The sequence below is a fragment of the Myotis myotis genome, unplaced genomic scaffold, assembly GCF_014108235.1.
Source record: "Myotis myotis isolate mMyoMyo1 unplaced genomic scaffold, mMyoMyo1.p scaffold_m19_p_3, whole genome shotgun sequence".
NCBI lineage: Eukaryota > Metazoa > Chordata > Mammalia > Chiroptera > Vespertilionidae > Myotis > Myotis myotis.
In genome coordinates, this window is record NW_023416335.1 from 142033238 (window position 1) to 142060296 (window position 27059).

The window sequence follows — 27059 nt, forward strand, 5'->3', positions numbered from 1 at the left end:
CTATAAGGAAACAATGAAACTTAGGTGAGGTCCGGGAAGATTGTATACCCCCTAGTACTCAGCCAATGAGGAACCAAGGGAGGGACCTGAGCACCAGGGAATAAAATGTGGGTTGTAAACCCTTTGGGTGTGCCTGCCCACCAGACACCTGATCTTGCCAGACCAACATTAAACACCTCACTTTTGCTGTACTTTGTGTCTCCATGTCCATTATCTTTATTTAATTTTGGACCGGTGAGTGTGTTTCCCATAATGCATAAAGATTAACACATTCTCAGAAGAACACAAAGTAGGCACAATAGATTACATGCTGCCAACTGTGGTGCTTCCCCCTTTGGTTCCCAATTTGGATATTCTGTCAATAAAAAACAACAGTTAAGAGCTCAAGTTAGTTTCAAGGGACCAAAGTAATTAAATCAATTCTCAGATAGTTTTATACATACCTACAAGTCTTTCACGTGTTTCATTTCCTACAATAGAAAAAAGTAATATAAAATTAAAAGTATTCATTTGCTTTTTGGGCTTTTAGAATAAGTTAATGAACTTAGTAAACAAAAATTGGCTTTTTAGCTTAAAAAAAAAAATAATGAAAGTTTCCTCCCCAAATCCTGTTGTACTTAAAATCCGTGTGATGCTCTCTGCCAACAATGTCATTTCCACAAATATTTCTAAAATGCCTTTTGCGTTGAAGGCATAAAAGCCAAACATAGACAAAACTATATCACTTTATATTTGATACTCTGTCATACCCATTTAAAAATCTCTGAAAAAGGTAGTCCTTCATGTAGTGTTTTGGGTACCCACAGCCTTCCATGAAATATCTCACTCATTTCTGCACTGGCCCTTGCTCTGAATTTTGCTCAATGTCTTTCCCCCTTCAAATTATTCTCCCCTATTTACTGTTTGATCAGCAATCTGCAGTTTGTAAGGAATGCATTTATTTATTTGTTTGTTTGTTTGCTTATTCATTCATTTAGTCCTTCTTTTCTTCCTTTTTTTTTTTTTTTAATTTTTGGCTGTGTATTGAGCATGAGTACAGCCTTTGGACATAATGGTTATCAGAACCAAAACAAAGTTCCTCTCCTTACAGAAAAATAAGGAAAGAAAATCTATCATCAATTTAAAAATGGACTAAGGAAATAAAAATGATCATTACAGAGAGTGATTAGTACTATAAAAAAACAAAATGCCTCAAAAGATAGACAATAATGAGGAACTTTAATACCTAAAACTTGTTGAGAGCTTACTTTATTTTGCACTCAATCACTTTGTATGACACTTAAATGCTTTTAATCACCTCCTCAGTAAAGCCACCTCACATAAGTTCAGGAGGCACAGAGAGGCCCAAGCAACAGTCAAGATTTTGTTTAAAAAGCGATAAAAAATAATAAGAAAATAAGAATACAGGAAACAATAAATAAACAATAATAAAGGAGGAAACAGGATGTGATAAAAGTTTAAAAAAATTAAAAACCACCCTGTATCTATCTCTTTGCAATAATTTCAAAATATTAGTTAAATGAACCAGTTTTTAAAAATATACTTACTCAAAAAGGAGTTGAGAGTAAAAGTAAATTTTAAAAAATTAAACTTACAATGTAATACTTAGAAACAGTATCCAGAAAGCAAAAAAAAAAAAAAAGTAAAGAAATACTATGATGAAGTTTACAACATTAAAGAAAGAGATTGGGGATCATTTGAAGAGATGCAGAAAATATCTTGTAAAATTAAACATTCATTCAAGATAAAAGATCACAGCAAAATAAGGAAAGAGAAAACTAACATAATCTGGCCATAAGGACTAATTAAAAACACTTTAAAGCAAAAATACATAATTTTGAAACATGTCCTAAAAAATATGGAGCAAGAAAATGGTCTCCACTGTTATAAATCACTATAGGCCCAGTTCATGAAAATTTATGCACTGGAGGGGGGGGTCCCTCAGCCCAGCCTGTCCCCTCTCACAGTCCAGGATCCCTCAGGGGTGGGAGGTGACCTGGTGATCAGGGGAAGGTGATGCCCCATCACACCTGTGCTGCTGCCACTGCTGCCAGCAAAGCCTCAGCCAGCCCTGTTTACCTGACCCTGGGTGGCTCTGGGTGGCTGCGCAGCCACCATCCGAGGCTTGTGTGCGCCTTAGGCTGCGTGGGAAGCTGGAGGGGCTGAGGGTGGGTCTGGCTGCACTGTGTTCCTGCCACCCCCCTGGCTTGGCTGAAAGGACTGGGGGGCTCTGGTGGGGCTGAGGGAACTGGGCAACGCCATCTTGTGGCTATGGGCACCACCATTTGTGATGGCATGATGGTCAATTTGCATATTCCTTCTTTATTAGGATTGTATTGGAAGATTCACTGACTATTAATATTAGTAAAATAAATAACTGATGTAAAGTTTATATGACAAAACATATTTTTTATAGAGAACATTAAGAAAATACAAGAGTATTAACCAACTATTCATAAGAGAATTATGTAAGATTTCTGGATATTAGACTAATATAAAAATAATTTATATTCTATAAATTAGCAAAAATCAATTAGGAAATATAATTTTAATATGCCATTTTAAAACAACAAATACATGCTACTAAGGAATCTAACTTGGTGTGCAAGGTCTTTACTGAGAAAAGTTTAAAACTTAACTGAAAGACATTTAAACCCAAATAATCTTTATTAATATAAATAGTCAATGTAATAAAGATGTTAATCCTTCTTACATTTACCTATAAACTCAATGTAATGCCAACCACAATTTCAAGGTCTTCTATGGAATCGATGAGCTTATCATCACATTAATTTCCAAGAGTAAAGGACCAAGAATCACCAAATATTTGGAAATAGTTGGAAAAGGAACAAGTTGGAGAAAACACCTCCTAGCAGGTCTCAAAGTTTATTGAGCCTTTGCAGTTTGTGCAGTGCTGTATTGGAGACCATTGTCAATACCTACTTACGTCTCAGCAATGTAGTCGTTTGGGACAGACAAAAGCGGTTGTCAATCACAGCTAGAAAATCCAAATCAAATACAACAAAACAGTGATTAAGAGCATCAGAGATTCAAAGCAACAAAGACTAGAGCAGTGATGGCGAAGCTTCTGAACTCTGCGTGTCAGCTTTTTGAAAAACCCTAACTTAACTCTGGTGCCGTGTTAAATATAGAAATTTTTTGATATTTGCAACCATAGTAAAACAAAGATGTATATTTTTGATATTGATTTTATATATTTAAATGCCATTTAACAAAGAAAAATCAACCAAAAAAATGAGTTCACGTGTCATAGGTTCGCCATCACTGCTCTATACACTGGATGTTTCCAAGACAGCAAAAGCCAAAAGCTTCCAGGTCTTTTAAAGACCAGTTTCAGAACTGGCACTATATCAAGTCCTTTATTCAAGGAGAGAAGATATATGGTCCACTCCTCAATCCGGGTAGAGGCATGCATGTAGAAAGAGAGTAGAGGCGGGGGAAGGAATAGTTGTTGGCCATTTTTCAAGTCAATGTACCACTCCAAGAGACAAAATATCCTTGCCTTAACCGGTTTGGCTCAGTGGATAGAGCGTTGGCCTGCGGACTGAAGGGTCCCAGGTTTGATTCCGGTCAAGGACATGAACCTTAGTTGCGGGCACATCCCCAGTAGGAGGTGTGCAGGAGGCAGCTGATCCACGTTTCTCTCTCATTGATGTTTCAAACTCTCTATCCCTCTCCCTTCCTCTCTGTAAAAAATCAATAAAATATATTTTTTAAAAAAGAAAGAAACAGCAACAACCTTGAAAGTAGAAACAGACCCACAGGTGATTTGGATGCTGGAGTTTTGTAAGGGGGTTGGAATATTTGAAGGTGTTGATAATGGAGCTTGAGGGTGGGGGAAGTTAATAGAAACAAGGGCTAGGCAGCTACATGGCATGGAGTCAGATTTTTCTTCAATTGCAGTAAGAAGCAAATGAGGAATTTTAAGAAAAGAAGGTATTTGATCTGATTTTCTTTGGGTAAAACAGTTTGGAGTAGAGTAGGAAGAGCATCATTAGACTGGACTAGTTCAGGAGAGTAATGACAGTGGCTTGGATACTGGGCAGGAAGGAGAAATGAAAAAGAGAGTTTCTTTGTTATCTTTTTATTTTTTCAAGGAGAAAACTCTAATTTCCAGGTGGGACATAATGCAGGAAGGTTATTTTTTAAATTGCTTTGAATGAGATCTGATTTTAGATGCACCATACTCTAAGTCATTCTTTAATTGATGTATAAAATGGATATTCAAACATACATATCTCATGGAAAGTTAATTATCACAAATTGAACATGCATAGATAACCTTTACGTATTAAGTCCCCTTTCCTTTCCAAAGGTAACCACTATCCTGAGTCCAAATGTAGAATAGTTTTGCCTGATTTTGAAATTTATATAAAGGAAATCTTTCTATGTGCTTTCTTTTTGTATCTGCCTTATTTTATGGCATTATAACTATTTCTTTTTCTTACATCTACCCCCTTCATCCATTTCACTCTATCTTCAATCAAAGAATTTATACACCTAACTTAAAAAGTATCTTTGTTCTGAGGACTAATAGGATGATGATGGAACAGAAACACTAGTTTTAAATCACAATTAATTTGGACATTGATTAACATGTTAAGCACCATGTCAGTCACCGGTGACTGACACTGTACTTTACATCAGGACTGGTCAGTCGCTGGTGTTGCCAGCATATTGGTGAAATCGGATATCGTGGGCTAAACGGAAAGGAAGACAAAACAGGCTTGGTGCTTAACGTGTTAATGTGTTACTCCTGAGTGAGTCACTATTTTAATAATCCTATATAATAAATGGGTAATATACAAATTGACCCTAATGGCGGAACAACCAGAACGACTGATGGACCAGTCACTATGAGGCGCACTGACCAAGTCCCATCCCCTGGGGGCAGGCTCCCATCGCCTGATGGCTAATGGGGAACTGAAGGTGGGTGTTGGAGGATGCAGGAGGCACCAGGCCAAGGCCCCCGTACCGCTGGTTGCCCCACAAACAGAGGGCACCCTACAGCAGGAGCTGGGCAGGAATGGCCAACCTCTCAGTCCCTCCACCCAGCTGCAGGCTCCAATTGCCCATGGGGTACCAGTTTCTATTAGTGGGAAGAAGATACAATAGAACAGCCTAGAAAAGGCAAATCTTTCCTTATTGATTCTTTATCGCCGGGCTTTAGAGAAATAATGGCCAGGTCCCCTGCTGGGTCCCTTGGAGTCCCATCTCTCCTCCTTTGCTGAACTCTGCTGGTTATCAGGTGTCCCAAGAGCAGGAGGGAGAGGAAAGCTGGACTTAGCAATGCCACCCACCTGAGGGTCAGGGGTAGCAGAGGGGCGTGGTGACCATATACCGACTTTGGAGCCACACAGACTCTGCCAGTTAGAGCTGTGTAACCTCTCTGAGCCTCAGTTTCATCATCTATAAAATGGGTATGATAATAGTACCAGCCTCATTGGAATGTTACAGCGTGTGCATAAGATTATGCATGTAAGGCTCTCAGCCCGGTGCTTGACAGGTACTAAATGCTCACTGTTGCCACTGTGATTATCTGTCCCCTGCCCTCACTGGGCCCACGAACCCCAGTGCTTAACTGGCAAGGTAGGCAGGTGTGGAAATTGCCTGCTCCATGTCCTGGGGCCTCTGGGGTACTCCAATTCTGGATTCTGGATTCCGTATACATGGGCAAGATGGTTCTGCAACATGAAACCCCTGAGGGTCAGGAGTCCAGCCTGGTCCCAGCATGTGCCCTTAGGTCTCTGGGGCAATAACCGCTGCCTTCTCTCTTCCTGGCACTGTCCTGTCCTGCCTCAGTTGTCACTCACTCCTGGAATCCCTGCATCATCTCTGTGCACATCTGTTCCCCAGCAGCCCCCACTCCGTGTGCCTCCCAGCTCTGCCCTGCACTTGGGAAAATCACTTAGCCACTCCACGCCTTTGTTTTCTCATCTGACAGCTGGGAAGAACAGTGCCGGCCTCCTGGGGTTGTGGATCAAACCAGGTCACCAGGTGCAGCACAAGTGCTGGGACCTGTTTTAAGTGGCCATTCAGTGTCAGCTGTTCTGTTACTACTGCTGAAAGGCGAGTCTCCTAGGAGTAGGGGTTCTGTGAGGTGCCCCCGTCCTGTGAAAACCCTGAATGAGAATCTTCAGCCGCTTTCAGAACCTAGGAGCTTATTAGCATAATAAACCACCTGTGAAGGACCTTTTGATGCCTATAGGCATTAACAACAAAGAGTAAAAAGCCTGAGGCCTAGATGTCTGTCCTGTATACCAATAGGGTGCTGGTTAGGTTCCCTGTCAGGGCACATGCCCAGATTGTGGGATCAATATTTCTCTTTCTCTCTTTCTTGCTCTCTCTCTCTCAAATAAATAAAAACATATTTAAAAAAATAAAGTCGGAAGTGAAGCCATTATGGTCCCATGGCTGCAAACTCTAGAAAAAAAACATAACTCAACAAGAATAAGAGACTCTTAAAAAAAGAAATTATAGCAATAAAAATAACATCGAAGTCCAATGAGGAAGAAAATGGGCATCTAAAAGAATTCATGTGGCTACAGGGGAAATCGCTAATGAGCCCAGTTTTTAAAACTCAAACTGGGAAAAATGTATTTGCAGCAAATAGTCAATAAATGGTTAGTATCTTTAACATATAAAGAGCTCACACAAATCCTATATAATAAAAGCCTAATATGCAAATTGACCAAACTATGGAACAACTGGTGGAATGACTGGTTGCTGTGATGCACACTGACCACCAGGGGGCAGAAGATCAATTCAGATGATCAGCTCAGCCAGAAGCTAGCTCATGGCTGGAGAGCGCAGCAGCGGTGGTGGGAGCCTCTCCTGCCTTTGTGACAGCGCTAAGGAGCAGTGAGCTGAGAGGTAAGGAGCAGCAAGCAGGCAGGTAGAAAGGAACAAGGGGCCCCGGACTGTAAGAGGTCACAGGCCGGGCTGAGGGACCTTCCCCTCCAGTGCACTGATTTCATGTACCGAGCCCCTAATAACTAACTAATAAAAGGAGGAGAATGGAGGCAAATGCCAATAAAATTTCAACTTGTAGTTCTTTGTATAGTAGCAAATATCTACTGTATAGCAGCACACTGGATCACAGTTATACCTCACTCCCACCTTCCTTTAGCCTCAGAGGGAAAATAATCAGTGTATCTGAGTTTAAGTATGATTTATGACAAATGAGTTATATCATCAGAGAGCAGCAAGCAAATCTTCTTCATAAATTCTCTATAAACTTGAGGAGAGCTAAATTTGAAAATATAATGAATTTATGGAAACTTTGCTCTCCAAATAGGAAATTACAATTTACTTTTTTCATTTTGCTTACTGCAGAGGCTGATTTCACAAGTGTCTTCTTTTCCACACATAGAGCAGGATGCTCCTTCAGTGTAAGGGCGGGCCCCTGCATGATTTCCTCTGTAAAAAAGGGAAACATTGAGTAGCCAAATGGCTATTTACTCCTCTAATTTTGTACATTTACTTATTTTTTGGTTGCTCATTAAGTCATGAATGTTGAAAATGACTTTTGTCTCAATTTTATGCTAATTTGTTTTGTAAAAAGATACTTTAAAACTGATCTCTACAGTGTGGTCTCAATATGTCAAAGTTATATCCTTTAAAATAAAAATTTTTATTGATTTTTTTAGAGAGCAAGGAAGAGAGGGAGAGAGGGAGAGTAACTTCTTGTTTCACTTATATATTCATTCATTGGTTGGTTGATTCTTGTATTAAAACTGCAACCTTGATGAGCAAGACCAACATTCTAACCAACTGAGCCACCCAGCCAAGGAGTTATATTCTTTAATATGCAATAAAACATAAATTAGATATGAAACCAGTGTAGTTATGTATGTGAAAGCCAAAGTTATTTTTTGTTTGTTGGTTGTAGAACACTAAGATTATCTCTTTATTTTGTAAATGGAATAGGCAAAATTTAAATAGCAAATAGAAACATATGCTTTATGGCTTATTTTAAAAGTATAATATCATCATCCTTATCTAGTCCTGTTTGATGACATACCAAAGTAATAGTACCATTTGGACAACCATTTGACAGATATTATGCCTGCTTTTCAATAGTATAAGCTGACACATTCTAACAAACCTGCTTTTTTCCATCTCAGTGTTTGTGGTAGACTTTACAAATGTTACTTAGAGTACCCAGAGAAAACATTAATAACATTAGGAACACTCCATTAAAGAATAAGCCACAATTCATTTATCCACCCATTGTTTATGGACGTTTGTGTTGTTCCGGTTTTTTACTATTACATATTAAAGTACTATGCACATTTTGAACATTCATATATGTCTCTTTATGGGCATACATTTCCTTGACTACATATCTAGGAGTGAAATAAATAGATGATATGGTCAGTGCATATTTAACTTTTTAAGGAAGTTCTACACTGTGTGCAAAATATTTGTGACACTTTATATTCCCACCAGCTGTGGTGGAGAATGCTAGTCCCTTCACATCTTCCTCTGGATTTAGAATGGCCAGTCTTTAGCCAAATTGATGTGTAGCAATATTGTGGTTTTAATTTGTATTTCCCTAATGATTAATGATACTGAGGTTTTTATCATTGCTTTTTTGCCATCTGAAAATTTTCTTTATTAACCTTTTATTCATTTTTTATCGTTTTAAGCATTCTTGATATTGAATTGTAACAGTTCTCCCTATATTCTTGATACAAGTCTTTTATCTGATATGTTTTGCAAAGACTTTCTTTTACTCCGTAGCTTATCTTTTCATTCTCTTAGCAATGTCTTTGAATAGTTGTAATTGTAATTTTAACGCAATCAACACGTCTGTTCTTCTGTGGATCATGCTTTTGGTGTGGTAGCTAAAAATTGTTGGCTATGTTAAGGGCACAAAGTTTTTATAGTTTAGGTTTTAGATTTAACTCGTAGATTACTTTTGAGTTATTTTTTTTTTTATTTTATTGATTTTTTACAGAGAGGAAGGGAGAGGGATAGAGAGTTAGAAACATCGATGAGAGACAAACATTGATCAGCTACCCCTTGCATACCCCCTACTGGGAATATGCTCACAACCAAGGTACATGCGCTTGACCAGAATTGAACCTGGTACCTGTCAGTCCACATGCCAACGCTCTATCCACTGAGCCAAACTGGTTAGGGCAGTTTTGAGTTATTTTTATAGGTTTTATTTTATGCAGATTATATATATACTAGTAGTCTTGTGCACGAATCCTTGCACCAGTAGCTCTCTGCGAGACCTCTTCACTCCACTCCCGCTTCCCAGAGGCTCTCCGTGGCCTAGAGGCACAACCGAGGCTAGGTGCGGAACTCTTGCCTCATAGCCAGGGTGACGACGCAAGTGTTCCCACCCCACACCTGCTCCCTGGCTGCTCCGTGCCTGCTGCCCAGAGGCCCTCCATGGCAGAGGTGGAATGCTTGCCTCGTTGCTTGCCTCCCTGGGACTGGGGGATTCTGGCGGGGCTGAGAGGACTGGGCACCACAATCTTTGTGATGGAGTGACAGTTAATTTTCATATTACCCCATTATTAGATAGGACATCCTATCTAATAAAGAGGGAATATGCTAATTGACCCTCACACCATGCAAAGATGGCGGCACCCATAGCCAATATGGAGGGAATATGCTAATTTACTCCTCTGCCCTCAAAGATGGCAGTGCCCACAGCCACTGGGTGGCGCCTAGTCCTCACACACCCCCAGCCACCCAGGGCTGGCCTGAGGGACAACCAAACAACTGAACAGCAGGGTGTGTTGGGCGACCAGGCTGGCAGGGGTGTTAGTGAGGGATGACCAAACGACTGAACAGCAGACTGCGTGGGGTGACCATGCCTGTGGGAGGGCTGTGAGGGGCGACCAGGCTGGCAGGGGGGGCAATTGGGGGCAACCAGGCCAGCAGCGGGGTTACTGAAGGATGACCAAATGACTGAACAGCAGGCTGCATGGGGTGATCAGGCTGGCGGGGGCCAGGCATGAAGGGTGACCGGGCTGGCAGGGGGGGGAAGTTGGAGGTAGCCAGGCCTGCAGGGGAGGTGCTTCTTTGGCAACCAGGCTGGCGGGGGGACAGTGTGGAGTGACTATGCCGGTGGGGAGTCAGTTGGGAGCGACCAGGCTGGCAGTAGGGTGCAGTTATGAGTGACCAGGCTAGCAGTTAGGGGGCAATTGGGGGTGAACAGACAAGCAGTAGCCGGAAGTTAGGGGCAACCAGGCCAGTGTAGGGGGGGGGGCAGTTAGGGGTGACCAGGCAGGTAGGCAGGTGAGCGATTAGGAGCCAGTGTTCCAGTATTGTAAGAGGGATCCTGGATTGGAGAGGGTGAAGGCTGGGCTGATGGGACTCCCCTGTGCATGAATTTCGTGCACTGATCTTCTAGTCCTATATAATATAAGAGTAATATGCAAATTGACCATCACTCCAACATACAAGATGGCCGCCCCAATGTGGTCAAAGATGACCAGCAGGGGAGGGAAGTTGGGGGGAACCAGGCCTGCAGGGGAGCAGTTAGGCGTCGATCAGTCTAGCAGGGGAGTGGTTAGGGGCAATCAGGCAGGCAGGCAGGAGAGCTGTTGGGGACCAGCAGTCTTGGATTGTGAGAGGGATGTCTGACTGCCTGTTGAGAGCTGATCCCACCAGAATTAAAGAGGGTGCAGGCTGGGATGAGGGACACACCCCTCCCTGGGCACAAATTTCGGCCCTTGCAGCCCCAGCTTCATCTGGAAGGTCATCAAGACAGTTGTTTTGCTGTTCTGCCATTCAGTCAATTTGCATATTACACTTATATCTATATCTATATCTATATCTATATCTATATCTATATCTATATCTATATCATCTATATCAGTGATGGCGAACCTATGACACACGTGTCAGAGGTGACACACGAACTCATTTTTTGGGTTGATTTTTCTTTGTTAAATGGCATTTAAGTATATAAAATAAATATCAAAAATGTAAGTCTTTGTTTTACTATGGTAGCAAATATCAAAAAATTTCTACATGTGACACAGCACCAGAGTTAAGTTGGGTTTTTCAAAATGCTGACACGCCGAGCTCAAAAGTTTCGAGATCACTGATCTATATCTATATTTATATCTATTGTAATAGATAGGTGTATATAAAGATGTAGCTAGATAGCATCTTGTTCCAGCAGCATTTGTTGAAAAATTTTTTTTCTACTGCAATGCCTTTTTGTATCTATTAAAAATCAGTTGAACACATGTGGTCAACCATGTGTAGATTTAATTTTGAACTCCTTATTCTATTCTATAGATCTATATGTCTAACTTTATGTCAATATTACAATGTTGTGATTATTCTAGCTATACTAATTCTTGAAAACAATAGTGTGTCAGCACTAACACGTTTTGCTCAGTGGATAGAGCATCAGCCTGTGGACTGAAAGGTCCCGGGTTTGATTCCGGTCAAGGGCATGTACCTTGGTTGGGGTCACATAACCAATACTGAGTGTGCAGGAGGCAGCTGGTCGATGTTTCTCTCTCATCAATGTTTCTAACTCTCTATCCCCTCCCTTCCTCTCTCTAAAAAATCAATAAAATATATTTAAAAACAAACGAACAACCAAAAATAACAATAGTGTCAGTCCTCCAAATTTGTTCTTTTCCTTAGTTGTTTTGGCTAGTTTAAGTCCTTTGCATTCCCATATCAATTTTAAGATCAACGTTTCTCAACATTTACAATAAAGGCCTGCCAGGATATTTATAATTGTGTTGAATATATATATCAATTTAGTGAAAAATTACATTTTATCAATATTTAGTCATTTATCCTATTAAAAAGGTACATCTATTTATTTTTATATGTTAATTTATTTCATGAAGATTTTATAACTTTCAATGTACCGGTCCTTCATACCTTCTGTCAGAATTGTCCCTAGATAATAGATATGTAAGGCAATATTTGTACCATCTTTATTTGTAAAAATAACCATCTGAATGCATTCCCATAGTGTATTACAGTTAAGTACTCATTACATTATTAGCATTCAGTAGGTGAAAAAGTATAAAACTGTGCTTGAGAGGATTCAGATTGGTTCAAAGTCATTCACTGAACTCAGTCATTTTCCTCATTTTTACAATCATAGCATTTATCAGCGTCATTCAACCCTAATTTACATAAGAAAACATTAAAGACAAAATCCCACTGAAATCATCGAACAATAGTTTATGCTGTTACAAATATATTATGCAAAATAGAGCACTGGCACCACATTTGTATCATCCTGCTTCACAAAGATAATATTGCATATAATAATTTATATTTTTAAGCTATTATGAATGATAATGCCATTTTATTTCAGCTTCTAATTGTTCATTGCCAGGATATGGGTATGCAATTGAGTTTTGTATCTTGATATTGTATCCTGAAGAATGTCTAAACTTACTTATTAGTTCTAGAAGAGTTTTCATAGACTCCATTAGATTTTCTACATAGATCGAAAGACCTGCAGTCAGCAAAGTATGGCCCATAGCTAAGAATTAATTTTTTTATATTTAAGGGGTTATTTAAAATACAAAAAAACAAAGATGGATATGTAACAGAATGCATGTGTTCTGCAAACCTAACATTTTTGCTATCTGTACTTTACAGAAAAATGTTTTGATGTTAGCCTTAACATTACAGCAGGTTTTTCACAGATGCCCTTTATTGGGTTTAAGATGTTGCCTTCTGTTTCTAGCAGGCAGAGAAAGTTCACTATGAATGAATGTTTGTCTTTTACTCCATCCAGTGAGATGATCAGATGATCTTTATTTTTAGGTTGATTGATATGGCTAATTACATGAATTGACTTTAGAGTGTTAAACCAGGCCTATATTCCTTGAATAAACTCCATTTGGACAGGATGCATTATGATTTTACTATATTACTGTATTCAATTGCTAAATTTTGTTTCAAAATTTTCTACTTATATTCATAAGAGATACTGTTCTGTAGTTATCTTTTCATTGTATTTCTCCTGCATAATTTGTGTCTTTTGAGGAATTTGTTCACTTCATCCAAGTTGTCTCTTGAATACTTACCCTCATTATTATTTTTAATGGTTTTCTTTATCCCTGGCAACATTTTTTGCTCTGAAATTAATATTACCTGATATTAATATACACAATGCAGCTTTATTTTGCCCAATGTTAGTATAGTAAAGCTTTTCCCATCCTTTTGCTTTTCATGTTTTTATATTCAAAGTGCTAGAGGCCTGATGCACAAATTTATGCAAGGGTGGGGTCCAGCTGGCCCACCCCTATCAGGTTGATTGGGGCAGGCTGGCCTGGGAAAGGGGCCCCATGTGATTGGCAGGCTGGTCCCACCCCCTTTGGGGTGGTAGGGCCCATTGGGGTGGGGTAGGCCTGGGGAGGGGTTGAGGGTGGTTTTCTGGCCGGTCCCGCCACCTATTGGGGTATGGGGGCCAATCAGGGTGGGGCTGGCCAGAGGGAGGCAGCACAGGCAGTTGTGGGGTTGGCCCTGCCTTCTGTTCAAACTCCCAGTCAAGGAGACAATTTGAATATTAGCAGATATAAGATGCTTCTTGTAGGAAGCATATGATTGTTTCTTGATTTTTTATCTAATCTCACAATCTCTGCCTATTCTTTTGAATGGTTGTAGCATTTATATTTGATGTGATTATTAACATAGTTAAGATTGATGCTATCATTTTCTTAATTCTTTGTTGCATCTGTAATTTGTTTTTTTTAAAGTTATGCATGTGTCATACTCATTTCTGTTGCTAACTGAGGGGTAAAAAAAATACAGGAGGAGATATACACACCTGTACTCAGCAGTTTTAACATATCTCAGCTTCTTTTTACGAATCCTTTATACTATGCTTGGATTTTGATCTTTTGTATATTTTATTTTAATATTTTTGTTTGTTAAATGGTTGGGTTGTGGGTGGATTTTATCTTCTTTCTTGTACAGATCAATGGGATTAGAGTTCCAGAATTTTATTTTTGTAGCCTCCCATTAGACTTATGTTATATTTCCACTTAGATGCACAATAGTAAAAAAGGCAATAAAACTTATGGTATTTTTTCAAAAAATGTGCTTTTCACTATCATTCAGAATCACTTGCTCATTCCAGTTATGTTATGCTATATTAGGAAAGCATCTGCCAGTCTATTTTGTGTTCTAGAACTTAGCATGGAAATGCATGTTGTTCTATTTAACAAAGAATGTCCATCATTTTTACTCTGAACTGTAAATATCTCATGGTAGGTATAATTCTTTACATAAGGTAATAGTCTCTCACCACTTTCTATTTTCATTTGTTTCTTTTATTATCATTATACTGGGAGACTTCATTTATTAAATATACTTCATTTATTAAATATATAAATAAATATAACATTTATTTCAATATAAAATATTTTTTAAAAGCAAAATAACTTACGCAGGTCCATAGTTACATATAAACATTACATGGTCACCTTTCCCAGATTTAGGACAAGCTGTCATTGCACAACCAACTTTGTATGAATCGGCCCAAGCTACCTATAAGGAAATGAATTCTTAATTAAAATATGCAAAACACCTCTATGCCACAATGCACTATGGGAATAGCTATAATCTTAGTCATGCAATAAAAATGAGTAGACAGAAATTTTTATTGGCTACTTTAATTTGTAATATTTAGTTTAAAACAATTTTTAAAAGGCTGCTTTCTTGGAGTCTACCTAACTAGATTTTCCTCACTGATAATTCTCATAAGTCAAACAATATAATATGTAGTCAAAATAATATTTTTTCTAGATGATTTATGAAAAAAATTATTTTCTCCATGGTTATATAATACAATTAATATTAAAATCATAGTGTAAATAAAAAGTTATAGACTTTTATTTCTTTTTCTCTAAAACCTTCTACTAGTGCTTAGTTTATGATCACATTTTAAAAGTTGTGGTCGTAGCCATAATCTCATCTCTGTCAAATTACTAGACTCAGATAGATACAGAGACTAAGAATATATTGAGTTTATTGCAAAAAACAAAAACATGATTTTCATAAGGAGGGTGAATATTTTTGTTTCATTGTAAAGAATAGCAATATTCAAAAGAAGAAGATTCCTATGGAAAACTAACCATGGGTTGGGAGGAGGGGAGAAACAAAAAGATTAAAAAAAATAGTATTCTTTTGTGACAATGATAGAGTAGAATTTTCTTCCATTTCCTAAATAAACAAAAAGGAAAATGCTAATTTACTCCATATGGAAAACAAAATAATAGAGGAAAATTGATATAGATTTTGATAACACTAATAAATTTTCTGAACCCATTTATTTTACAATTCAATTAATATAATCTGTTGACACATTTTATAAACTGATGTGTTAGTCACTATTTCCCATGACTTGGGTATAGCTGTAATCAACAGTTTTCAGAAGTATGTTTTAATGACTGTTTGAGAGGCAGCAAAGTGCAATAAAAGCACTGTGAACAGAAAAGATATGACTTTTGGTTCTAACCATGTGTGTGTCTTTGGAGAGTGATAGATCAATTCTGACCTAGTTTACCACTTAGTAAAATGAGATTAAGGTAGTTCCTTAAAATACCCATTCCTTTGGAATGTTTTAGAAAGTTAATAAACTATACGACTACATGTATATATATTTTTAAAGAAATTCATGTTTAAAAATTTGGTTAATAACTGACCACACTATGAAATTTTATTATCTTAATATATCTGAATTGTGACATTTTTTGACTTTTGGAATGGTAAGGATAAATATTGAACATGAATAGGTTTAAAATATTTACTTTCTTAAAGGAACTAAATGTAACATTAATATGAACATTGGTTGTAACTTCAGTACAAATATCTTCAGATGGTAACAGTAAGACCATTTTTACCTCATTTTCTTTAGAACACTAAGCAAGATACAGTTGTTGAGCCAATATGAAGAAAGTACCTATTCCTAGCTTTTTACACATCTGTGTACATTATCCAAAGCAGAGTGAGCTCGTGCTTCTGCTGTGTAATGCTAAGGGACAAGGGGTATTTGAAAAGAGATTCCTTTCCCCTGACAGTAAAAGAGGAGACAAATGATTACATAAAGGCTGTGACTCAGTCTTGATGCTATATTAGGAATATTGCATTATGCTTGTTATCAGGACACCTGACAATTGATCCCATTCTCTCAATTTTCCTAGCAGTAGCCAAACCATAATCATTGTATAAAACAACTATTCTGAAAGGGATTTCTAAACTTACAGCATCCTGTTGTCAGACGAAGTTTAAATGGAATAGGAGCTGCTAATTTCTGTGTTCAGTGAACCTCCTAAAAAAATGGCATGCTTTCAGACACTGTATGTTAATTCAACTTAGACAGATAAGTCTAGAGAAGAGATCTCTTCTCTTGCTTAAATGGTCCATCCTAGGGACTCCATGTCATGCCTAAAATGTGATTTCCATTTCTCACCCAAACTCTCTCAACAACCAACCAAAAGAATTAGAAAAATTATCTATACTAACAAAAGCGTAACATGATAATTAGATCAGACATCTTCAGGATGTCCTTCTGGACCAGTGGTTCTCAACCTGTGGGTCGTGACCCCTTTGGTGGTCGAATGACCCTTTCACAGGGATTGCCTAAGACCATCCTGCATATCAGATATTTACATTGCGATTCATAACAGTAGCAACATTACTGTTATGAAGTAGCAACAAAAATAATTTTATGGTTGGGTCACAACATGAGGAACTGTATTTAAAGGGCCAGAAGGTTGAGAACCACTGTTCTAGACAAAGCCACGGTGGCGGGTGCCAAGGCAGAGGATGTTAGGGGCAATCAAGCTGGCAGGGGAGAGCAGTTAGGGGTGATCATTCCATGGAGGGCAGTGAAGTTTGGGGCTATCAGGCCTGTAGGGGAAGGAAGTTAAGGGTGATCTGGTCAGCAGGGGAGCAGTTAAGGGGTGAAAACGCCTGTAGGGGAGCAGTATTGGTTGATGAGGCCAGGAGGGGGGAGCAGTTATGGGTGATCAGGCTGGCAGTGAAGCAGTTAGGGGGTGATCAGGCTGGCAGGGGAGAGTTTAGGAATGATCAGGCTGGCAGGCAGAGGCAGTTAGGGGCGATCAAGCAGGCAAGGAAGCAGTTTGGGGCATCAGGCCGCAGGCAGGTGAGTGGTTAGGAGACAGCGGTCCCAGATTGTGAGAGAGATGTACCTAAACTAGCAGTTGGACATCCCCCAAGGGGTCCCAGATTGGAGAGGGTGCAGGCCAGGCTGAGGTACACCCTCCCCACCCCCACTGCCCAGGCAGTAGATATTCTGAATACCCTCATCATGGATACCTGCCCACAGACACTTCAATAACTTGGCTTCAGTCAGGGCCCTTCAGAGTGCATCAGTGTGCAGCACTGGCAAACACTGTGGGTACCCCCTATGAGCCGCCACTGGGCGCATGTGTATCCAAGCGAGAAGGCAACAGCAAAAACTATTCTTCCCACCCTACAGCTACAGAACTGTGGACACCACAGATGCGCCTTTCCAGAGTGAAGGCTTCTTGAGCCTCACCACCCTGACAGATGGCTCCTGGGCACCTCTGTATGCCCCCGCCGGGCAAATGTGATTCCAATCAAGGATGCAAGGCAGCAATAATTGGGACATCATCCTCCCCGGCTGCTGACATCTGGACTCCGCAGTTGCACCTTTTCAGCTCGCAGGCCTACATCAGGATGCCCAAATAGCTCAAGTAGGGGGTTCAGCTAGACTACCAAGCCCAGGAGACCCAAGAGATCACACCAGTAGCACCATCCCCAAAAGAACCTGGGTAGCAATGCAGTCAGATCTAGGACACAGAAACAATTAAAACTGTAGACCAAAGCTTGGGAAGACAAAAAAGCAATCCCCAAAGAAAAGGAAAAATCACCAGAAAGGGAATTAAATGAAATGGAGGCAAGTAACATTTCAGAGAAAGATTTCAGAGTAATGGTTCTCAGGATGCTCAAACGTCTGGATAACAAATACACTCAACTCAATGAGAATTATAATGAGCTAAATGAGAATGTCACCAACATGAAAAGGAAACAAGAGTAAATGAAGAACGACATAGCTGCAATAAAGTACACAATGGAAGGCTTAAACAGTAGAATACAAGAGGCTAAGGACCGCATTAACGAATTAAAAGACAAGGTAGGAAAAAGCACACAAATACAGCAGCAACTAGAAAGAAGACTTATAAAGCAAGAGGAGAGCCTAAGGGAGCTTTGGGACAGCACAAAACGAAACAACATCTGAATAATAGGTATACCAGAAGGAGAGGAAGAGAAGTAAGGAATAGAAAACCTGTTTGAAGAAATAATGACAGAAAACTTCCCCGATATTGGCAAGAAAAAAAACTAGGCAAGTCTAAGAAGCATATAGGGACCAAACACAATGAATCCAAAAGACCAACACCAAGACACATTATAATTAAACTGGCTAACATCAACGACAAAGTAAAAATCTTAAAAGCTGCCAGAGAGAGACAGAAAGTTACATACAAGGGGTCTCCCATTAGATTATCGACTGATTTCTCAACAGAAAGACACCAGGCCAGAAAGGAATGGAATAAAATATACAAAGTGATGCGAACCAAGGGACTAAATCTCAGAATACTATACCCAGCAAAGCTGTCATTCAAAATTGAAGGTGGAGTGAGAAGGGGCTAAGAGAGTATATTACCACCGAGCCAGCAATGCAAGAAATGCTAAAGGGACTGCTGTAAAAAGAAGAAACAGAAAGTCAAGAAGAAACATAAATATTAAGAATAAAAAGGATGACAAACAATTAATAATCAATAATAACATTAAACGTAAATGGATGGATTAAATTGCCCAATCAAAACACATAGGGCAGTTGAATGGATAAGAAAACATGACCCATATATTTGCTGTCTGCAGGAGACTCATCTCAGAACAAAGGATTCACAAAGACTTATAGTGAAGGGATGAAAAAATTTTTTTCAGGCAAATGGAAATGAGAAAAAATCTGGGGTTGTGATCCTAACATCTGACAAAATAGATCTCAAAGTAAAGGGAGAAATTCAACAAGAAGATATAACTCTGGTAAACATATATGCACCCAATACAGGAGCACCCAAATACATAAAACAACTTCTGGAAGATATCAAGGGAGAAATTGATAGCAATACAGTCATAGTAGGGGACTTTAATACCCCACTGACACCACTCGATAAATCCTCTAAACAAAAAATCATCAAGGAAATAGCAATCCTAAGTGACTCACTAGATAAGATGGACTTAATGACATCTTCAGAATATTTCACCCCAAAGCCACAGAATATACATTCTTCTCCAGTGCATACGAGACATTTTCAAAGATAGACCACACATTAGGGCACAGGCAAAGTCTCTTCAAATTCAAGAGGATAGAAATCATAACAAGTATCTTATCAGATCACAGTGGCATAAAACTAGAAATCAACTACAATAAAAACAATGAAAAAAAATCAAACACTTGGAAGCTAAATAGCATGCTATTAAACAATGATTGGGTTACCAAAGAGATCAAAGAAGAAATAAAAGGCATCCTGGAAACAAATGACAATGAAAACACAACAATCCAAAATCTGTGGGACACAATGAAAGCAGTCCTGAGAGGGAAGTTCATAGTTCTACAAACCTACCTCAAAAAAATAAAAGGTAATAAATTATCTAACCCTGCCACTTAAAGAATCAGAGAGAGAGCAACAAGAAAAGTCCACAGTATCTAGGAGGAAGGAAATACTAAAGATCAGAGCATAAATAAATGACATAGAGATCAAAATAACAATACAAAAGATCAATGAAACCAAGAGCTGATTCTTTGAAAGGATAAACAAGATTGACGATCCTCTGGCCAGGCTCACCAAGAAGCAAAGAGAGAGGACCCAAATAAACAAAATCAGAAATGAAAGAGGTGAAGTAACAAATGATCCCTCTGATATACAAAGGATTATAAAAAAATAATACTATCAACACCTCTACTCCAAAAAACTGGACAACCTCAATGAAATGGACACATTCCTAGAAAAATACAAGCTTCCAAAACTAAATCAGGAAGAATAAAAAAACCTAAATAGGCTGATAACCACTGATAAAATTTAAACAGTAATCAAAATGCTTCCAGCAAACAAAAGCCTAGAACCAGATGGCTTCACAGGGGAGTTTTACCAAGCATTCAAAGAAGAACTAAAACCAATACTCCTCAGACTATCCCAAAAAATTCAAGAAGAAGGCACACTTCCAAGCTCTTTCTATGAAGGTAGCATTACCCTAATCCAAAAACCAGATAAAGACAACACAAAGAAACAGAATTACAGGCCAATATCCCTGATGAACATAGATGCTAAAATCCTCAACAAAATTCTAGCAAACCAGATCCAGCATTACATTAGAAATATCATACACCATGACCAAGTAGGATTTCTTCCAGGGATGCAAGGCTGGTACAATATCTGCAAATCAATAAATGTGATACATCACATAAACAAATTGAGAGACAAAAATCAAATAATCGTATCAATTGATGCAGAAAAGGCACTTGACAAAGTCCAACACTATTTTCTGATAAAAACACTCAGCAAAGTTAGAATAGAAGGATCGTACCTCAACATAATAAAAGCCTTATATGACACACCTACAGCACATCATACTCAGTGGGCAAAAACTAAAACCATTTCCCTTAAGAACAGGAACAAGACAGGGATGCCCGCTTTCACCACTCTTATTCAACATAGCACTGGAATTGCTAGCCAATGCTATCAGACAAGAAGAAGAAAAAAAGGCATCCAAATTGGAAAAGAAGTAAAATTGTCATTATTCGCAGATGACACGATTCTGTACATAGAAAACCCCAAAGACTCCATCAAAAAATTATTAGAGTTAATAAATGAATTTGGCAATGTAGCAGGGGACAAAATTAATGCCAAGAAACTAAGGGTATTTTTATACACCAACAGTGAACTTACAGAAAGAGAGATTTTTAAAAAAAACAATTCTATTTACCATTGCACAAAAAAATTAAGATGCCTAGGAATAACCTTAATTAAGGAGGTAAAAGACCTCTACTCAGAAAACTACAGAACCTTGAAAAAAAAGATAGAGGAAGAGATAAATAGATGGAAGTACATACCGTGTTCATGGATTGGTGGAATCAACATCATTAAAATGTCCATACTACCCAAAGAAATTTATAAATTCAGTGCACTGCCCAATAAAATACCAACGGCATATTACACCGACCTAGAACGAGCTCTCTAAAAATATACCTGGAATAAATTAAGACCCCGAATAGCTGCAGCAATCCTGAGAAAGAAGAACAAAGGAGGAGCGATCTCAATACCAGATATCAAGCTGTATCACAAAGCCACTGTTCTCAAAACTGCCTGTTACTGGCACAAGAACAGACATATCAATCAATGGAATAGAATAAGAACCCAGAAATCCACCCAAGCACTATGTTCAATTAATATTTGACAAATAGGCAAGAACATACAGTGAAGTCAAGACAGTCTCTTCAATAAATGGTGTTGGGAAAATTGGACAGAAAGGTGCAAAAAAATAAAAATAAAACTAGACCACCAACTTACACCATACACAATAATAAACTCAAAATGGATAAAGGACTTAAATGTAAGACAGGAAACTATAAAAATACTAGAGGAATCCAAAGCAACAAAATCTCAGACATATGCTGAGCAATTTCTTCACAGATACAGCTCCTAGGGCATTGGAAACTAAAGAGAAAATAAACAAATGGGACTAAATCAAAATAAAAAGCTTTTGTACAGCAAACAAAACAAAACAAAAAATCAATAAAACAACAAGAAAGCCCACTGCATGGGAGAACATATTTGCCAATGTTATTATCAGTAAGGGTTTAATCTCCAACATTTACAGGGAACTCATACAACTTAACAAAAAAGGAGATAAACAACCCAATCAAAAAATGAGCAACAGACCTATATAGATACTTTTCGGAAGAAGACATAAGAAAGGCCAAGAGACACGTGAAAACATGCTCAAAGTCACTAATCATCTGAGAGATGCAAATCAAAATGACAATGCGGTATGATCTCACACCTGTCAGAAGGCTATCTTCAACAAATCAACAAACGAAAAGTGCTAGCAAGGATGCGGAGAAAAAAGAACCCTTATACACTGCTGGTGGGAATGCAAACTGGTACAGCCACTATGGAGAACAGTGTGGAGTTTCCTCAAAAAACTAAAAATGGAACTCCCATTTGACCCAGTGATCCCACTTCTAGGAATATATCCCAAGAAACTAGAAACACCAATCAGAAAAGATATATGCACCCCTAAGATCATAGCAGCACAATTTACAATAGCTAATATTTGTAATAAGCCTAAGTGCTCATCAGTAGATGAGTAGATTAAATATATTTTCTAAATCTACACAATGGAACACTATGCTGCTATAAAAAGGAAGGAACTCGTACCATTTGCAACCGCATGGATGGAACTGGAGAACATCATGCTAAGTGAAATAAGTCAGTCAGAAATAGATAAATATCACATGATCTCACTCATTTGTGGTTTATAAGGAATAACATAAATCGATGAAGAAAAACAGATCCAGAGACAGAAACATCGATCAGATCTTCAAACCTCAGAGGGAAGGTAGGGAAGCATGGGGTAAGGGGGAAGATGAACCAAGAGACTTGTATGCATGCATGTAAGCATAACCAATGGATGCACACAACAGAGGGTGAGGGTGAGGGTGAGGGCAGGATTAGGCAGGTGGGGGGCAATGGAGGGATAACCACATATTTATAATACCTTAATCAATAAAAAAAACAACAACAGTGAGATATTACCTCACACCTGTCAGAATAGCTATTACAAAAAAGTCAACAAACAGCAAGTGCTGGTGAGGATATAGAGAAAAGGGAACACCAGTTCACTGCTGGTGGGAATGCAAATTGGGGTAGCCACTACGGAAAATAGTATGGATTTCCCTCAAAAAATTAAAAAAGGAAATTCTGTTTAACCTAGTGATCTTAATTCTGGGAATATATCCTAAAAACCCCAAAACACCAATCAGGAAGAATCTATGTACCCCTATGTTTAAAGCACCATTATTTACAATAGCTGAGATTTGGAAACAGCCCAATTGCCCATCAGTAGGCGAATGGATAAAAAATCTCTGGGACATTTACACTATGGAAGACTATGCAGCTATAAAAAGAGGGATCTTTTACTCTTTGGACAGCATGAATGGACCTGGAAACTATTTTTTTTAATATATTTTATTGATCTTTTTACAGAGAGGAAGGGAGAGGGATAGAGAGTTGGAAACATCGATGAGAGAGAAACATCAATCAGCTGACTACTGCAAACTCCCTACTGGGGATGTGCCCGCAACCAAGGTACATGCCCTTGACCAGAATCGAACCTGGGACCCTTCAGTCCGCAGGCCAATGCTCTATCCACCTAGCCAAACCAGTTAGGGCAGACCTGGAAACTATTACGGTAAGTGAAATAAGTCAAACTGAGAAAGACAAGTATCACATGATCTCACCTATTTGTGGAATCTAATGAACAAAATGAATTGACCAACAAAATAATATCTGAAGCAGGGAGGCATGGAATAGACTGGCATACCACGATGTGGGGTTGGAGGACAAGAAGAGATAAACCAAAGAACTTATATATTTATATGCATAGCCCATAGACATGGGCTATAGGGTAGGGAAGACCTGGGGGAGGTGAGTAGGGGCTGGGAGGATTGGGGTGGAGAGAGGGAATTGAAGATACTATAATACTATCAACAATAAAAAATATGTTATAAAAATAAAAGAAAATTATAAAGCTTATCAGAGAAACAAATGCATATTACATACACTGGAATAAATAAAAGGTTGACAGTAGATTTCTTATTGGAATTAATGCGTTGAGATGACAGTAGAGTAATTTTTAAAGTCCAGAAAACAAAAGATCCAGAGAATTCTATATCCAGTAAACCTATCTGCCAAATGATATTGAGCTTTCAAGATACCCAAGATTAACTCAAGAAAAAATGCTAAAAAAACAAACAAACATGTCTTATGGTTGAAATGGGCATAAATAAGAACTAATGAATAAAATATCAAATATTTACCTGTGTATAATGGCCACAAACTTTGGTACATTTGTGACTACTATAAGTATAAAATTGCCTTTCATTATACCAAGAGCGAATAGCAATTGCTGGTATATATTGGTATAAAATACCGAACCAAATATTTTCTCCCACAGATGGAAAAGTTGGGTGACACTGATTTGCTGAACATTTGTTGTGTTTTAGTTTGCACTTGTCTGCCCAGGATTTTGCAGTCTTCGCTAAACCTTCATCCCAAGTCTGAAAGACAAAAATAATTTCAATTGCATTGTGCATATTCCTTTGCATTTAAGTTATTCTAATGATGACAGTCAAAAAAATTTTAAGTTTTCAATTTTAATAAAATATAGTTTTTCTTTTGCATTTATTATGTTCACCATTAGTCCGTGTTTTGTTTTGTTTTTAAGTTGTGCTTCAGAAACACTGTACAACCCCTTCTGTGGCCGTTCATATTTGTAGGAAGTCAAAATGTACAGACTTCTGGTTACAAGGTAAACAAGTTTTGGGCTGTAGAGTACAGCATTGTGAGTATAGTTAAGCATTCTGTATTGTATACTTGAAAGTTTCTCAGATATTAGATCTTAAGAATTCTGATTACAAGGAAAAAAATGTAACTATGAGATAATTGATCTTAATTAAACTTATTGTGGAAATCACTTTGCGATATATATACATATACCAAATAATTATCTTTTATATTTTAAACTAATACAATTTTTTATATTAATACAACATTTTAAAAAGTTTGCATGATTTCAGTGCTGATCTGTTAACACAACATGCTCTATTTTTTCTGACATTTATAGAAATTGACATGAGAAATGAGATGCCTGGTTTTTCTGGTTGATGCAATGGTGGATGACAGGAGAAACTCCTGTTGAAGTCTTAGCCAATAGTCATCACTTCTACTTTTGGCCAAAATGGAGTAACTTTCTGACTTAAAACAATAAAACTAACATACATATGTGAAAAAGCAAGACACATGAAACTAGGCAAGAAGGACCAGTGATCCCTGAAAGGAGGAAAACCAATAAGGTTTATCCTATAATGGCCTTACCTGCTGCCTTGGGAGAATGTTCAGGCCATACAAGAATACCAGAAAGTACAGACGTGCACAGAGGAAGGGCTGTAAAGATGGCTATTTAGCAGAGGGTTGATTAACACACACATGTGAAGAACATATGAAACAGCAGGGAATGAATCACTCAAAATGACAGGAGAGCATATAACCTAATGCTTACACAGCACTGGGACTATTGCTTTTTCCTGCTAGCGAGATTGGAAAACCGCATAATCTTGGGAATTGCGTCGAGTACTCAGGAGGATCTCTCCTTAATAGAGATAATTATCCCTAGCCTCAGTCACTTCTTTTGTTCTACCTTACAAATCGTAAACACAAGACTCAAAAGGATCAGTATGCCAAGTAACATAAGTTCATGCCAGACAAAAATGTCAAGAATATTTACAGAAATACAAAAATTATCACCACCCAACAAGCTAAAATGGACAGATTCAGATATCCAATACAAAGTTATCTGCATACAAGGACTCATGATCTATATATATATAGAACCCTTATCTACTTATATAAAAACCATGGGTGGTGTTCCTCACATACAGACAAATAGCCGCGACCTAGCGGAAGGAAGTCAGTCCTACAGGGGTTGTCTTGGCAACAGCTGTGCCCTCCCCCAAGCTGTTTCCCAGAGCTGTTTCCTGTAAGGGCAGAGTTTGAGGCAGGAACCCACCCTGGGAGCCTGGAGGCAGATCTTTCTAAAGTGTGTCGCACCAGCACGGGGTGAACCTGAGTGGGGTGGCTGAAAGGCTTAGAAAAGACAGACAAGAAAATGAAAGTCGGGTCTTGGTGCGATGCTGCTTCTCTGAGAGACAGCGACCATGCCCACAGCCATGCCTTTAGTTTATAGCAGATGCTACAAGGCAAAGTAAGGGCGTGACCAAGATGTTTACAAATGTTCTCCTGGGTTTCCATCCTACTCAACTACATGCACCTGAACTCTATTAAGCCCACATCACTCAGGCCCGTGGGGCTACGTGTTCCGATCACAGGTTCAAGCTTACAACTACAGCTGTTGGCAATAATTGTGCTGGGAGGGCCCTGCCCTCCAAGCTGGGACTTGCACATGGCAATGAGAGGACTGTGGAAATCACTTTGAACCTATCCCAAACACTGTAGCGGCTCCCCACAATAAAGTTTTAATTCTGTTTCTTTTTTTAAATATATTTTATTGATTTTTTACAGAGAGAAAGGAAGAGGGATAGAGAAGTAGAAACATTGATGAGAGAGAAACATTGATCAGCTGCCTCCTGCACACTCCCCACTGGGGATGTGCCCGCAACCAAGGTACATGCCCTTGACCAGAATCGAACCTGGGACCCTTGAGTCCACAGGCCAATGCTCTATTTAATGAGCCAAACTGGTTAGGGCAATTAATTCCTTTTTACTGTGCAGGAATTTCGTGCACCGGGCTACTAGTATGCAAATAAACTGAAAGGCGGAACAACCGAACAACCAAACAACTGAACAACCAGTCACTGTGACATGTGCTGACCACCAGGGGGCATGTGTGGAACACGGCAGGCATCGGCAGCAGGTGGCAGAATGGGGAACGTGGCGGGTGTCAGCCGTGGCAGGATGGTGGAGCAGGTGAGCAGGGCACCAGACCAAAGTAGGGTGACGGTCGCTGTCATCAGTGTGAGCCTCTGGTGGTTACTGAAAAACTTTGCTTCCCACCTGGCACTCATACCTGCTGCCAGTGCTGACCCTGCTGGCACCCGCTGCCAGTGCCTGATGCCAGCCCTGATTGATTGGCGCCATCAATGGGTGTAAGCAGTGGCTGCCAGCCCTGATTGCCCCTAAGGGCTTCTCCATCTCCCTCTGCTCCTGAGGGGTGATTGAAGTAGCAGCCAC

General features: G+C 38.9%; 1 protein-coding gene across 1 annotated transcript in view; it reads right to left on the reverse strand.

Moving 5' to 3' along the window:
• Positions 1–263: 263 nt before the first annotated feature.
• The window catches only part of LOC118650609 (GLIPR1-like protein 1), a 28827-nt gene continuing 2031 nt past the window's right edge, over positions 264–27059 (reverse strand). Inside the window, exons 2-6 of the mRNA XM_036298971.1 lie at positions 24131–24370; positions 14426–14526; positions 7352–7440; positions 444–470; positions 264–355 (exon numbers count right to left, since the gene is read on the reverse strand). Coding sequence (XP_036154864.1) covers positions 264–355; positions 444–470; positions 7352–7440; positions 14426–14526; positions 24131–24370 — 549 coding nt within the window. The remainder of the gene's footprint in view (positions 356–443; positions 471–7351; positions 7441–14425; positions 14527–24130; positions 24371–27059) is intronic.